This window comes from Ptychodera flava, chromosome 8 (genome assembly GCF_041260155.1).
Source record: "Ptychodera flava strain L36383 chromosome 8, AS_Pfla_20210202, whole genome shotgun sequence".
NCBI lineage: Eukaryota > Metazoa > Hemichordata > Enteropneusta > Ptychoderidae > Ptychodera > Ptychodera flava.
The window spans coordinates 42,622,350-42,639,435 of record NC_091935.1 but is presented as its reverse complement, the minus strand read 5'-3'; the positions used below and the strand labels follow the sequence as shown (position 1 = coordinate 42,639,435).

Here is a 17,086-nt window from a genome sequence, read left to right as displayed (position 1 = left end):
GCCCCAAATGAAATGGCAAAATTGCATTAGGTATATTGGAAATTGAAAAAAGGGAAATGTGCATTGTTGGAAATAGAGTTTGTCAGAGGGAAATTTGAATGGCTGCAAAAAGCCATCCTAAGTATACACACCTATGCATATACAGTATACATACCTGTTTCCTACATTTCAATCTCAGCCCAAAGATTTTAAATTTAGAAATAGGCCTAAAAGTTAATAATCAAGATGATAAAACCATTTGAAAATTGAAATTAGTTCCATTTCGATTTTCTTTTTTGAAAATGCAAATTGGTTTATTGGTTGGTTTATTGGTTGCCACAGATTATAATACTTGACGATGACAGTTTTGTTTTAACATCTTCTGATATTCTGCCATTTGACTTGTCAGTGCAATCTGTCCATGTCGCAATCATACCAGAGAACAAAATTATTTATTGGTCAACACACAAGAGATGATATGCATGTATCTACAGAGTGTGTTCACTTATCTAGAATCAGTGAACAATTCAAAAAGCCAAATGCAACTGAAAATTAATTTCAAGAGGCTTTTGGAAAGACAAGAAGGGTGCACGGAAATGACAAAGTTACATCCCAAAAGGTTCTTGCTGATACTGTGATAGATTTTTTTTTCTTCCACCTTAGCTTGCCTTTTTTTTTTCTCATAAGTCATCTGAGGCAGAATTTTTTTCCCTTGTATCTGCTGGGAAATTTTTTTTTTTCTCGAAAATCTTCCAGACCCCCTCCGCCCAGGATATCAAATGGTCTACCCCTAAGTAACTGGATCTACAGCGCCTGTCACCAGTGTCTGCAGAAATTTGTGTATTCATGATTTGTTAAATTTCTTGTTATTTCAAAACTGGCCAGTTTGGCAATTTATTGTACCTAACTTGTGGAAAATGTATTATTATAATTATCTCATGCTGACTGTATTGATGTCTGCAGCATGGGAGACCAGCAGCACATACTGATTTATATATATCAATATGCTAAGACTATGACAAGTGCTGGAGATCTGTACTCCTAGTACATGCTAAATAATGATATGTACATTATACGAAGACTAGTCATACCAGGTGCATGTGAAACAAATTGTATCATACTTGTGTGCTCATAATTGCATCATTGTGGTCTTTTGATAGATTATCCATGTCCTCTAATGAGTGTAAGATACCGCAAACCTGTCTATGGTGAGATTGGACATACCATTATGCATTTGCTAGCTGTAAGTAATATGATTCTCCATTGTTATTCAGTACTGTTATTCAGTACTGTCGTCGGCAAATGGTTCCGTGATTGTTGCTGTTGTATCAAGTAGCACTATAGGAACAACAATTTGACAGACAGTCACATTCATTATAACCATTAACCTCGAAAGAAAACTTTTGATGCTAATTCAACCCAGTCAAATCGATAAAAAAAATTCTCATTTCAGCATTTAATTGAATTTTATAATGCCAAATGAGTGTCCTATTTCCAAATATGGTTCGGTAAGGGAGCGTGTCAAAATCAAAGTGGCCGCGATCACGAGCGATCCCGCGGGACATGTAGTGATCTGTCGCGACGCCTTGCAGCTCCGGAAAACCGGCGTTAATGAGCTACTCCAGCTCATGCATAATTGACAATGGATAATGAGCTCATAGCATAACTACAGTGTAATTACCGCGTTCATTCTGAAATTCAGAGAACTGTCAAATTTCCTGGAAAGTGTCCAACAAGCCCAATCGCGGGTGTCCATGTTTGTTCATGCAGTGTATACAATGTTTTCTGTATCTTTCCAGCTATGTTAAACAAGTGATCCCTTCAAAAACGCGCAGTTGAGGCAATTCATAATGTTGATGGTATCGGGGAAGCAAGAAATCCATGAAAGTTGCTTTCTTTTGAGACGTATGTTATTTCATAAATCACGTTTGGTAAGCCAAGGTATAATACGAATTATTCTGGCTGCCGTTTATTTCCGGTCACCTGCATTATCGTCTGTCTTGTTTTTATCCCCAAAACTAATAAAACAAGTATTTGTTGTCTGTTTCAGACTAGTTTCAATCCCAGACATTAATAAATACGAACATTTCTTGTACTTCAACGCATTTCCCTATCGTATTTTTCTGTCCTCGTTTTCATTTCCCGACACTTATAAAAACGAATATTCTTGTTCTCTTTCATTTTTGGCACCTGTATCGTATCGTTCTATCCTGTTCTTATTCCCGGACACTGATAAAAACCATAAAAAAAATTGTTCTATTTTGCATTTCCCGACGCCCATGTCGTGTAATGTCTCCTTTGCAATTCCCGACATAAATACAAACGAATATTTCTTGTTCTTACTTCCATTTCCCCGATGCCTGTATCGTAAATTTGTCATGTCTTCATTCCCCGACATTGATAAACACCAATATTCCTTGTTCTTTCTTGCATTTCCCCATGCCCCTGTTGTGTATATATGTCTCTTGTTCTGTCTTCCATTTCCCGACGCCTGTATCATATATTTAGCTACTATAGACTATAGTCTATAGAAGCTATTGGGATGGGTATCCGTCCGGCGTCCGGCGTCAGTCTGTATGTATGTATGTATGTATGTATGTATGTATGTATGTCCGTTTGTGAGGCGTCCGTCCACTCAAATATCTTGAGAACCGCAGTACTCACTGATTTGATATTTGTTGTGTAGATGAAAAATATGATTTTGAGAAACTTTTTTTTTTAATTTTTTGATATCGTTGAAAATAGGCAAATTAATGCCAAAAAAGGCGTTTTTGGTAAAAAATCTTCTTCTTCATAACCGCTGGTCAGACAGCTTTGTTATTTGGTATACAGGTCCCTAGGGACAACCCAACGTAGATTTGTTCAAAGTGTGATGAAATATGCAAATGTGTATTTTTAAGGAATTTTTTTTGTCATTTTTTGTCAAAGTTTGACTTACATTGTATGTAATTCTTGTACTGTATAAACCCTATCAATTCACCCAGAAAAAAATAATTAATATGATTTTAAATAATGGAATTAATTAGGAAATCATCAAAGCCAAAATAATTTTAGTGTGGAATTATCAGAAAGTTCAACTTTTTTTGACAGTTCATAGTGAATTGAGGATTAAAACATGTAAAGGCAACTTTCCTGAATCCCAACTTTGATATATTCTGAACCACCATTTATGTTATCTAAAAGAAATTGCGCATAATAGTTTGTCATGATAGGGTGGTCAAATAAATAGAGATACAGAAAGTTCTAATTTCCATTTATGGTTGACTTGGTAAGGATAAAATAAGATTACTTTTTGAGGAAAAAATTAGAGTGGTCAATCAAAAGAGTGGTCAAAGTGATAGGGTTTTTAGCTACTATAGACTATAGTCTATAGAAGCTATTGGGATTGGTATCCGTCCGGCGTCCGTCGTCAGTCTGTATGTATGTATGTATGTATGTATGTATGTCCGTTTGTGAGGCGTCCGTCCACTCAAATATCTTGAGAACCGCAGTACTTACTGATTTGATATTTGTTGTGTAGATGAAAAATATGATTTTGAGAAACTAGTTTTTTTAATTTTTTGATATTGTTGAAAATAGGCAAATTAATGCTAAAAAAGGTGTTTTTGGTAAAAAATCTTCTTCTTCATAACCGCTGGTCAGACAGCTTTGTTATTTGGTATACAGGTCCCTAGGGGTAACCATACTTAGATTTGTTCAAATTGTGATGAAATATGCAAATGTGTATTTTTAAGGAATTTTTTGTCATTTTTTGTCAAAATTTGACTTACATTGTATGTAATTCTTGTACTGTATAAACCCTATCAATTCACCCAGAAAAAAATAATTAATATGATTTTAAATAATTGAATTAATTAGGAAATCATCAAAGCCAACATAATTTTAGTGTAGAATTATCAGCTTATTAACCATTTGCTCTTCTGGTCGTGCCTTACGTTCTTCCGTTCATGGTACAAATATGCTCTATCAACCCATTTGTAATACAGCTTTTTACGGTGACAGGGCTTTTTCCGTTTGTGCTCCACGTTTGTGGAATAGGCTGCCATTTTTATTGCGTTCATGTTGCTCTTTTAGCAGTTTTAAAGCTAATCTTAAAACACATCTTTTTAAACAGTATTTTTAGATCTTTTTAGAACAGTTTTGTACTGCGCTTTGAGATGTTTTTACATGTAAAGCGTTTTTTAAAGTAATAAAATATTATTAACTTTTTTTGACAGTTCATAGTGAAATGCTTACCATCTTGGAGGATTAAAACATGTAAAGGCAACTTTCCTGAATCCCAACTTTGACATATTCTGAACCGTCATTTATTGTGCCCTGTATGTTATCTAAAAGAAATTGCTCAAAATAGTCAATAGAGATAGAGATAGAGAAAGTTCTAATTTCCATTTATGGTTGACTTGGTAAGGATAAAATAAAATTACTTTTTGAGGAAAAAAATAGAGTGGGTCAATTAAAAGAGTGGTCAAAGTGATAGGGTTTTATGGTAAAGCTGGGCTGTAAGATTCCTCATGTGCTATTTATAGCAATTATGCAATCTGTGTAAACAGTGCAATGAAAGTTACATGATTCCTTATAATGCTTTTAATGACCTTGAACTTCTTAAGTTTCAAACATTTGTCTCTTCAGTGTGCTTTCTCTGAGTATGTACAGTCTCAACTTATTCAACAGAACTCACTTACAATGTTAATCAAAAATATCCACCTTCTTCATCAATACATGTGTCACAAAAGGTTATTCTCTACATAACACAGCAGAGCTCTGTCAACTGTTGAGTTGCTTGTTCTTTCAAAACCGCTGGTCAGACAGCTTTAATATTTGGTTTACAAGTCCCTAGGATGACTTAAGTTAGATAATTTCATACAGTCAGGAAATTATTAATTTTGTATCCATGTCTATAGTAGCTTCAGGGACTTTGGCCCTATGTTTATGGTAAAGCTGGGCTGTAAGATTCCTCTTGTGCTATTTATAGCAATTATACAATCTGTGTAAACAGTGCAATGAAAGTGTAACATGATTCCATATAATGCTTTTGATGACCTTGAACTTGTTAAGTTTCAAAAATTTGTCTCTTCAGTGTGCTTTCTCTGAGTACGTACAGTCTCAACTTATTCAACAGAACTTACAATGTTATTTGGTATACAGGTCCCTAGGGATAACCCAACTTAGATTTGTTAAAATTGTGATGAAATATGCAAATCTGTATTTTTACGGAATTTTTTTTTTCCATTTTTGGTCAGGCCATTCTGAAATGAGCTATCAAAGATATCCACCTTCTTCATCAATTCATGTGTCACAAAAGGTTATTCTCTACATAACACAGCAGAGCTCTGTCAACTGTTGAGTCGCTTGTTTTTAGCTACTATAGACTATAGTCTATAGAAGCTATTGGGATGGGTATCCGTCCGGCGTCCGTCGTCAGTCTGTATGTATGTATGTATGTATGTATGTATGTCCGTTTGTGAGGCGTCCGTCCACTCAAATATCTTGAGAACCGCAGTACTTACTGATTTGATATTTGTTGTGTAGATGAAAAATATGATTTTGAGAAACTATTTTTTTTATTTTTTGATATTGTTGAAAATAGGCAAATTAATGCCAAAAAAGGTGTTTTTGGTAAAAAATCTTCTTCTTCATAACCGCTGGTCAGACAGCTTTGTTATTTGGTATACAGGTCCCTAGGGATAACCCAACTTAGATTTGTTCAAATTGTGATGAAATATGCAAATGTGTATTTTTAAGGAATTTTTTTGTCATTTTTGGTCAAAGTTTGACTTACATTGTATGTAATTCTTGTACTGTATAAACCCTATCAATTCACCCAGAAAAAAATAATTAATATGATTTTAAATAATTGAATTAATTAGGAAATCATCAAAGCCAAAATAATTTTAGTGTGGAATTATCAGAAAGTTCAACTTTTTTTGACAGTTCATAGTGAATTGAGGATTAAAACTGTAAAGGCAACTTTCCTGAATCCCAACTTTGATATTTCTGAACCACCTATTCTAAAAGAAATTGCTCATAATAGTTTGTCATGATAGGGTGGTTAAAATAAATAGAGAAAGTTCTAATTTCCATTTATGGTTGACTTGGTAAGGATAAAATAAGATTACTTTTGGAGCAAAAAAATAGAGTGGTCAATTAAAAGAGTGGTCAAAGTGATAGGGTTTTTATGGTAAAGCTGGGCTGTAAGATTCCTCATGTGCTATTTATAGCAATTATGCAATCTGTGTAAACAGTGCAATGAAAGTGTAACATGATTCCTTATAATGCTTTTGATGACCTTGAACTTCTTAAGTTTCAAACATTTGTCTCTTTAGTGTGCTTTCTCTGAGTACGCACAGTCTCAACTTATTCAACAGAACTTACTTACAATGTTAATTTGAAAGTTAAAATGTGCTTGGTTAAAGAGGAAAGTCCAGCGCCGTGGGCGCACAATAGGCAACGTCGTAGTGACGTCGGTTGATGACAAACACTGGGCGGGATGGTTAAACACTTGCTTAGTCGTTGGCTTATCAGAGAAACATAAACTATCTTTTACACCAGGAACTACCGATTATCACCTCTGCCTGAATATTACGGAAGTGTGTAGGGTTCACACAATTCGAGACTACATTATAACTAGGGTGGAGTAGGCCTACTGGTCGAGGGGCTGTGGTCTGGTCGACAGCCTGAGACCTTCCTTGACTGTGATTTCTTCGCTACTAAGGTGACTGTATGCCGTACGTTGTGAGTTCGAATCCAATCAAAATTTACTGAATTCAAATCACAGTCGTTTTGCGGTTCGATAGACAGCGATGCGATGACCGCTGTGGTATGCAATAGAAATACATGTATAGGAAGTTATGAAACAGAATGGCCGCTCATGTATCGCCGAGTTCGGAGACGAATTTCCATCATACAATTTACTCAATAAACAGCAACGATGTATGGCTTTCAATACATCTCTGAATTTCTGCTAACCTTTTTGCGTCTAAGTAGATGTGTGCATATTCCGTTGCGATTTCAAATGGGACCCGGTTTCAACCCCCTGGTTTCAACCCCGGCTTTCATCAACACGGAACGGATACTTTCTCACAACAGCAGCGGGTGATTTGAATGTGAAGGCGCTGTGATTGAAGCCAGTAGTTGAAATGGACAGAGTATTACGAGTTTCGGAAGGAAGATAGAAAACGAAGGTCTTTTGACTTAGTTCAGGAGAGAATTTCCTCGGGCACTGTATTGAGTTTAAATCTAGCCCTGAACATCTCGTGTTCGGTACAAGCGCGCAAACTAGACATATAAAAAATAAGGGGAAAGTCTAGCAAATAGATGATAGTCTCTAAGGACGGTAGCAGATTGTGATCGTAAGCAATCGTAAGTTAGAACCTTCTACTGTTTGTAGCTTTATGGCTTTTTTGGTTGGCAGTGATGTAGATAATAGCCGGTCACTGGTACTTCGCACGGCCGGGTTACACGCAGCTTGCAACGGGAAAAAAACTTGTGAATTTGAAAAACAAATCTTCACCCATTCGTAAGCTTATTTTCCGTGTAATTTTGGCATTTCGAACAAATCAGAGGAAAGGGTGAAGAAATTTTGAGTAAAACTGATTTAAAACGTTACGACCCCCAGTTTAGAGTTTGGTATGCATGACCCGAAGTATAGTGAGCGCAGATTGCATATCCGGTTACCTCGGATAGGTAACCTCGGAAAACATCGACGACCGTTCGTAATATGCAAATGACATGTGACTGAGACGTTGTGGAAAAGTTGCCGTAGTTCCATAGATGAGCCTGCATATTTGCATACTATACATACGCTGCTTGCTGTTCCGATATGTAAGCCAGAATCTTCAACAAAAGGAAACTACTAGTAATCTGTGACAATGGTCAGCCAAATATTTTGAAATACATTGGTAAAGAAAGTAAATGACGCTGATGAGTCCCCAGGACAGCTGTGCAGGGCCGTGGTCGTCGTCGATGAGTACTCGAGTATGGATATGGATGATCATGGATGATCGATCTACAACGCAATAGTGGCAACGATGTAATCGACACTGAAATTTCAATTCCACTCAGCTCAACTGAATTGAATCAACTGATATAAACATGACCAACTTGTCACAATGCTAAAGGTACTTCCTCAAAATGTGAGCCAAAAGATTCAGTTTCGATGCCTGAAGGAAAAAATGAAATTGTGATTGCCTTCAAAACGACGTGTGAAGACTCTCAATGTTCATAACTTTTTACAGGAACACATACAAAACGTTTTTTTTCAAGACCACCAATCACTCCAAAAAGAAAATGCCGTTTCTTGCGTGTTCATTACATGTGTCGTATCGTTTACGTTGTATGTGGTTGTGTATGCGTGTGTTTAGGTACGTACATAACGGTGATTTTAGTGATAAGTCAGTACGCTTTGTTTGTTGTGCTCGGCAGGGATCAAGATCGCCTAGGCCGCAATTTGAATTTGAGTAATCATGATTGGCAGCATACATTAACATTTAGAACAGAGGTCAAATGGACATTCTGGACCCACACTTTGTGAAAATATGCGTTCTCTGTATTAAATAACAGTGTTTTTCAACGTTTTTTTCGACATAAAGGCAGTCGCTATACATTCACAGGTGTCATGTATGAGATTGGACGGAAATTAACGCCGTTCACCCGTCGAATTTCTGGAAATCTCGGAGCAAATCGAGTGCGTCTTACCCGTAGCGTGGCTTTTTCACATCTGCATAGTCTTACCATAATCCCCCTTTTGTAGGGGACTTTCCTCTTTAAAGGAGGAAACTACTGATATTAAAAGATAACCAGTCAAATTCTTTATAACCCGACAGATATGCTGTTTTTTATGACGTAAATCTTGATTTAAGCAAGTCTTGTTTACTTTAATTAGAATGTAATTAACTCTCGTTTTATTGCTATTGTAGACTAATATAGTCTGATGAAATATGCAAATCTGTTATTTGTTACGGAATTTTTTTTCCATTTTTGGTCAGGCCATCCGAAATGAGCTTTCAAAGATGTCCCCTTCATCAATACATGTGTCACAAAAGGTTATTCTCTACATAACACAGCAGAGCTCTGTCAACTGTTGAGTCGCTTGTTTTTTCAAAACCGCTGGTCAGACAGCTTTAATATTTGGTTTACATGTCCCTAGGATGACCTTAGTGAGATAATTTCATACAGTCAGGAAATACTTAATTTTGTATCCATGTCTATAGTAGCTTCAGGGACTTTGGCCCTATGTTTTTTTCAAAACCGCTGGTCAGACAGCTTTAATATTTGGTTTACAGGTCCCTAGGATGACCTTAGTGAGATAATTTCATACAGTCAGGAAATACTTAATTTTGTATCCATGTCTGTAGTAGCTTCAGGGACTTTGGCCCTATGTTTTCATTTCCCGACATTGTTGAAAACGAATATTTTTTGTTCTTTCTTCCATTTCCCCCATGCCCCTATTGTGTGTTCTATGTCCCCCTTCATTCTCCGACATTTATAAAAACAAGATTCAATATTTCTTGTTCTGTCTTCCATTTCCCCCGATGCCTGTATCATGTCTTTATGTCATGTTTTCATTCCCCGACATTGTTAAAACAAATATTTCTTGTTCTGTCTTCCATTTCCCGATGCCTGTATCGTATCTTTGTGTCATGTTTTCATTCCCCGACATTGTTAAAACGAATATTTCTTGTTCTGTCTTCCTTTTCCCACGATGCTTGTATCGTATCTTTGTGTCATGTTTTCATTCCCCGACGTTGTTAAAACGAATATTTCTTGTTCTGTCTTCCATTTCCCGCGATGCCTGTATCCGATACAGGCATAAAGATAGGGAGGCCAGCAGGTCGCCCAGGACGCGCTGAATTGACACTCAATCACCAGTGACTTAGTCATGTTCAAAATTGAAAAACATCGATAACGGGAAAGAAAATTGTGGAAAAAAATACATGAGGCTCAAAATGAAAAAAATTAAAAATGCAGCTATTCTCTCATATGTTTTTTATTTCTTTATATGAACTACTTACTTTTTGAATAAACTGCAAAATTGAGCTAGAAACGGTACCGGGAACGGCGATCTGAAACATGGCGGCACCTAATATTTACATCGCCGATTTTGAAACACATGTTTGAAGGTGAGCCAATCAAAACATCCCTTACATCGAATACTCATTTGAAAGCCCAGATCTCGCTCTTTCTCGCGATATAAGGTTCTTCACCAACATAGGGCAGTGTATATGACCAAATCCGAGACAAAAAATTGAGAGCGATTTTTCCGAGACCTAACCCCACCAACTCTCAGTGAAACGTCCTCTAGTACGCAGTTTATCATTATTTCTTTTGAATTTTTGCTAGAAAAATGAGAAATTTTGAACAGCTCACGTATTTATTGACGGAGTTATTGACCACGCTTCGATCGAAGATTCCGGTACTCTCTCATACGGGCACTTTGTGGTATTTTCAATATGGCGGCCCCCTCGATTTCCAAACTGGAAGTAGTGATATGACTTCGTTTTTAGCCTTTGACAGAAAACAGTTGGTATTTTTCTTGTTTCAATGTAGCGATTATATTTTGCAATGTGAATCTATGACATTTTGTGAAGATTTCTTTAGATTACCCCACTAATTTGGGTTTTAGAAGTGATAAATCTTGACTACATGTACAGTACTACACAGTAATCCCTATGTAGAGTGTCTGTTTTCACCGTCACGTTTTACGCTTGGTTATAGAACGTACATTGTACATTGTGTGTAAGAATTGACCATTTGACGATCAACAGAATTTATTTTCAATGATAACATAATGGAAATGAATGAACAAATGATTTATTAGTTTGAATGTATAAACTTCTCTCTGACAATCGGCTGTTTACGTGATTCCTGTGTCAATTTTACAGTGCTCGGATATATTTTTCGCATCTGAAAGTGAACTTACGGATGAAAAATTTCTGTATATCATGCCATATGTATATACCTTGTCATATACCTTCCTTTTGCTCCAAATACCAAATACACATCTGAAAACCAAAGAGTCATTAATTCTATGCACAAAACTGTAAATGACATCCAAGGACCCTCCATTAATAAGACTATCTGGTGCTACCTGATTTGAACACAATCATCACATGATTTGTTTGTACTCCAATGTAACTCTCTGGAGGCTATATTTGTTTGTAGACTCCAACTTTATTGGTTGCTTATTATCACTTGGTATTTGTAAAGACAAGTGAATAGTAATATTATGGGTATGTAATTTTCAATTGTAATTACATGTATACTGTAAATCAAAACTCCACATGGCCCCAGTGGTGATATTTTGAAAGCCTTTATTTGGATAAAATACTTTTTGTAGGTAGTTTTAATGCAGTAGAGCTATTCAAAAGTGTCATCAGCTCAAAAAGACCTTCAATTTGATATATCACTTATGCCATTTCAGCTTAATATTTTCATTTTGTCATTTCTCGTTAGGTGTCGGTCATCCGTTGCCATGGATAAATCCAATATGGCCACCATCGTAATCGCGTGATTTTAGGATAAATTTGTGTGTGCCATTGAAATCTATCTCCATGCCAAATTTGGTACAAAAAGATGTTTTATTAACAAAGTTACAGCAAATTTACTGTAAATTTCAGCTAAAACTCCTTCATTTTTGTCCCATTGTTCCCATCGTTATTATATGTATTGTCTTTCCACAGAAAAAGTAAAAGTGAATTTTTTAAAAAACTATAAAATTGTAACCGTTCATCCAATTTCGAAAATTAAAAAAATGTTCAGCTTCTCTCATTGAAATCTAAAAAACTACATTAATTAAAATGCAGATTGAACATTTCAAAATTTCAGTTGGCCTCCCTAATAAAGATTTGTATCTTTGTGTCATGTTTTCATTCCCCGACATTGTTAAAATGAATATTCCTTGTTCTGTCTTCCATTTCCCGATGCCTGTATCGTATCTTTGTGTCATGTTTTCATTCCCCGACATTGTTAAAAGGAATATTTCTTGTTCTGTCTTCCATTTCCCGCGATGCATGTTATCATATCTTTATGTCATCTTTTCATTCCCCGACATTGTTAAAACGAATATTTCTTGTTCTTTCTTGCATTTCCCTACGCCTCTGCTGTGTATTCTATGTCTCGATTTCATTCCCCGACAATATAAACGAATATTTTCTCTCTCATTATTTCATTTCCCCTCCTGTATCGTATCTTATGTCATGTTTCCATTCCCCGACATTGTTAAAAACGAATATTTCTTGTTCTGTCTTTCATTTCCCCATGCCCCTGTTGTGTATTCTGTCCCCTTTCATTCTCCAACATTGATAAAAACGAATATTTTCTTGTTCATTTTTTCATTCCCCGACGTCTGTATCATATCTTTTTGCCATGTTTTCATTCCCCGACATTGTTAAAATGAATATTTCTTGTTCTGTCTTCCATTTCCCGACACCTGTATTATATCTTTCTGTCACATTTTCATTCCCCGACATTGTTAAAAATGAGCAGTTCTTGTTAGCTACTATAGACTATAGTCTATAGAAGCTATTGGGATGGGTATCCGTCCGGCGTCCGTCGTCAGTCTGTATGTATGTATGTATGTATGTATGTATGTATGTATGTCCGTTTGTGAGGCGTCCGTCCACTCAAATATCTTGAGAGCCACAGTACTTGCTGATTTGATATTTATTGTGTAGATGAAAAATATGATTTTGAGAAACTTTTTTTTTTAATTTTTTGATATTGTTGAAAATAGGCAAATTAATGCCAAAAATTGTGTTTTTGGTAAAAAATCTTCTTCTTCATAACCGCTGGTCAGACAGCTTTGTTATTTGGTATACAGGTCCGTAGGGATAACCCAACTTAGATATGTTCAAATTGTGATGAAATATGCAAATGTGTATTTTAAGGAATTTTTTTGTCATTTTTGGTCAAAATTTGACTTACATTGTATGTAATTCTTGTACTGTATAAACCCTATTAATTCACCCAGAAAAAAATAATTAATATGATTTTAAATAATTGAATTAATTAGGAAATCATCAAAGCCAAAATAATTTTAGTGTGGAATTATCAGAACGTTCAACTTTTTTTGACAGTTCATAGTGAAGTGCTTACCATCTTGGAGGATTAAAACATGTAAAGGCAACTTTCCTGAATCCCAACTTTGATATATTCTGAACCATCATTTATGTTATCTAAAAGAAATTGCTCATAATAGTTTGTCATGATAGGGTGGTCAAATAAATAGAGATAGAGAAAGTTCTAATTTCCATTTATGGTTGACTTGGTAAGGATAAAATAAGATTACTTTTTGAGGAGAAAAATAGAGTGGTCAATTAAAAGAGTGGTCAAAGTGATAGGGTTTTTATGGTAAAGCCGGAATGTAAGATTCCTCATGTGCTATTTATAGCAATTATGCAATCTGTGTAAACAGTGCAATGAAAGTGTAACATGATTCCTTATCATGCTTTTGATGACCTTGAACTTCTTAAGTTACAAACATTTGTCTCTTCAGTGTGCTTTCTCTGAGTCGTACAGTCTCAACTTATTCAACATAACTTACTTACAATGTTAATTTGAAAGTTAAAATGTGCTTGGTTAATAGGATGAAAATACAGATCAACCAGCTGAAGATTCTTTATAACCTGACAGAATTGCTGTTTTATTATGAGTAAATCTTGATTTAAGCAAGTCTTGTTTACTTTAATTAGAATGTAATTAACTCTCGTTTATTTGCTATTATAGACTAATATAGTCTGATGAAATATGCAAATCTGTATTTTTACAGAATTTTTTTCCATTTTTGGTCAGGCCATCCTGAAATGAGCTATTAAAGATATCCACCTTCTTCATCAATACATGTGTCAGTCACAAAAGGTTATTCTCTACATAACACAGCAGAGCTCTGTCAACTGTTGAATCGCTTGTTTTTTCAAAACCGCTGGTCAGACAGCTTTAGTGTTTGGTTTACATGTCCCTAGGATGACCTTAGTGAGATAATTTCATACAGTCAGGAAATACTCAATTTTGTATCCATGTCTATAGTAGCTTCAGGGACTTTGGCCCTATGTTTTTTGCTTTAATTTCCTGTCACACGTATCAGTCCCCAACATAAGTAGACAGATGTGAACAATTCTTGACCAACATGTGTTATAGTCTGAGGGTATTTGGTGCATTAAAATGTTGTGAAAATTATAAAAAATAACATCACCGATCGTGAGAAACGTGGTGTTGAAGAACATATTTTTTATGAAGACTATATGACGACCATTTTCTGTAAGTATAGCAAAGTTGGGAAATCAACATCTAAAGATTTACTTCCAACACTTTTGGATTTGTTCCACTCTTGTTATAAGATTAGTCAAATTTCTGGAGAGTTGATGTACATTTTCAACACTTGTGCAGTATCAAACCGAAGCTATATCCCCGAGTACGAAAGACTATGATCAGTTCGCGACAGCGTAAATATCTCTCTCTCTCTCTCTCTCTCTCTCTCTCTCTCTCTCTCTCTCTCCATTTCGATGTTTTATTTCCTCAACATTTATATCACGGCTTCAGGTCACTGCTGAATGCAATCTTGATGTCAGTTTCCGGTATCAGGATAGTCTCTGTCGTCACTCTCAGACTGTTAGTTTTTTTCCTGTCATATTCAGTATCATACTCAAAAAAACAACGCAAACAATCTTGCATCTTTCATATTGAAAGCCGGCAAAGTTCTAACTGGTGACATGTCACGGCCTGGAGCAAGTTATCACCATCGATCAATAAGTTCAGTATTCTCTGTACATTGATTACGCTTTTGAACATGAAAAATCTGATATCTAAACTTCAACATCAGCTACGCAGCTTGAAAGTTGTTCTGTGAAGCCAAATTTGACCTTGTAGCAATGGAAACTGAAGGTTCATTCATTGTAAAGAGTGTGTATACTGCTCATGCTCTTTTGAGCCGTAGACTTTTCGCAGTCTCGCTTAAACATTGTCTCATCACCTAATCATGCACCATACCATTCTAACAATCACATGATAGTTCAGGAACACGTGTCTTCAAATTTTTATACATAATCTATCAATCATCAACCACAGAACGCATAAAAAACAATGCAGGTCGCGGCTACAGATTCAAGGACGGACACCATCATATAATGAGTGGTGCACAGAATTGTTTTGACTAGTTTTAGTTAGTGTGGAAGGACTGTGGTCTGACAGAGGAGTCAAATGAAAGGATAATTGCTTCAAACAAATGAAATAGCATAAGGAAAGAATGAAAACATCCCATGGTGGACGTGAAAACAATAGCGCTTGGGCTTTGGGACTATTCTATTAAGTAACGGGGACGGAAGGTCCCAGAACCGTAAAGATACTGGAAAATGTGCCGTTTTCCTCACGATTTTACCGACTGTAACGATCCTTTATTCTTTATTCACCTTTTTCATACTTGAGTTAAACTCGGTTTTAGGGCTTAATACACACAGTGTACATGGATGTACAACATTGTAAAAAGTACTCTGCTGGGGATGAGCGGGGGTTTACACCCTGAAGTGTACAGTACAAAACAATCGTCGCGGCCACAGGTTCACGAGGACGTTCACGTACGTGCAGACATCATGGAAAGTTTGAGAAAGTATTTGATCGTCTGTGTACTATCGCGCATCGAAATGACAAGTGTAGGCTTATAATGGCAGTAGTAATAGCAGTAAACATCGAATAATAACCGAGAGAATTCAGACTGGCCATGATTACTCGACAGATAACAAAAACCATTTCGATTGAAAGACTTACAATAAGAGAGCTTTGATCATAGACCCTCAAGAAACTAGAAGGTATATCTATTTTTGTACTTCCATGTTCGAAGTAACACCCCATTTGCGTTTTGATCTACTCTGTCCCCAGTCATATGAACGAACGGGTTTAGCGTCGGCCATGGCCGACATGTCAATATTTCTTCGGCTATTTTTTCAGCGTTTCACAAAAGATATCGCCAACTTTTCCTTGTAGCACGGGGCACATCTGTCTACGTGTACCATGTAGGAACAAGTAACATGCGGTATAGAACATGATATCTGTCAAATTTAGGAAGGACCTTGATGAAGAAAATACTGTGTTCGATTCACATACAGAAGAATCAGTAAATTAAAATCGACAGAGCGTGGACGTTTTTCGGAATACATGATGAGAAAGTAGGTAATTTGGTCTGATTTTCTTCGATATTAAGGTGAGAAAATAATTTCAAAACCGGAGAAAAAGGGCTGAAACTTCACGTCATATTTCTAAAGCGGAGACTGATATCCGGCTCACCAAAATCAGGTTTCTGTTGCCTCATGTACGTTGAGAAAACAGTGAAACGACTTTTTTAGCCGTCCTTCAAATTTCGTATTTTACATTCACTGCGGCATCTGCACCAGAAAGTAAGCTGTCAGATTTACGTCATTTTCGAGGCTTGTATGAAGTACGCTGATTTTTTTTTGTGCAAAGTTTACTGATGAGACGAACACGGAACAGGGACCTTTATGCGTTAAATAAATAAAACAAAATGTAACATTAAACCAACCATATGAAGACGTACCCAGGCCCGTAATCGTAGAAAAAGTCCCAAAAAGAGACGTCAAGATAGCCTAATTGTTGAAATTCACTTTAGTATTGATAAAGTCGTGCCAACTACAATACAGACTGATGACACGACTGTCGTCGCCAGAGAGAGAGAGAGAGAGAGAGAGAGAGAGAGTGTTGAAGCAAGAAAAGTTGAACAGTGCCTCCTCGATCCTCTGCACCTGGCTTACTCTCAATATCACGGACAGGAATGTTGGTCAAGTCTGCAATTAGCATGGTTGCTGTGGAAACGGCGGCTATTTCCAAGAAAGGCGAGCATAATAACAAGTAGCCACACTTTCGCTGTTTTGGCAACGCAACGTAGCATAATTCTGGCATAATTCACAATAAGTCACCTCTGACCTCTTACATCATGTCGCTACTACAAGATCTGTAAGTCGCGTAAAATTTGTAAGTGTCCATGCTTCAAGCACAGTCCAGAACTATGCTTCAAATACAGCTTGGCGTTCCTATGGTCATGGACATTCACGAGTTAGGGAAAATTGAAAAGGCTGTTGCTGAATTTTAAATGAGTTTGAGACCT

At 36.4% G+C, this 17,086-nt stretch overlaps 1 protein-coding gene across 3 annotated transcripts in view; it reads left to right on the top strand.

The window, feature by feature from the left end:
- LOC139139385 (zinc finger FYVE domain-containing protein 16-like) overlaps positions 1–17,086 on the top strand; it is a 190,000-nt gene that overhangs the window by 120,252 nt on the left and 52,662 nt on the right. For all 3 annotated transcript variants that reach the window (XM_070708286.1, XM_070708287.1, XM_070708285.1), the window contains one exon: positions 1,140–1,222. In XM_070708286.1, coding sequence (XP_070564387.1) covers positions 1,140–1,222 — 83 coding nt within the window. The remainder of the gene's footprint in view (positions 1–1,139; positions 1,223–17,086) is intronic.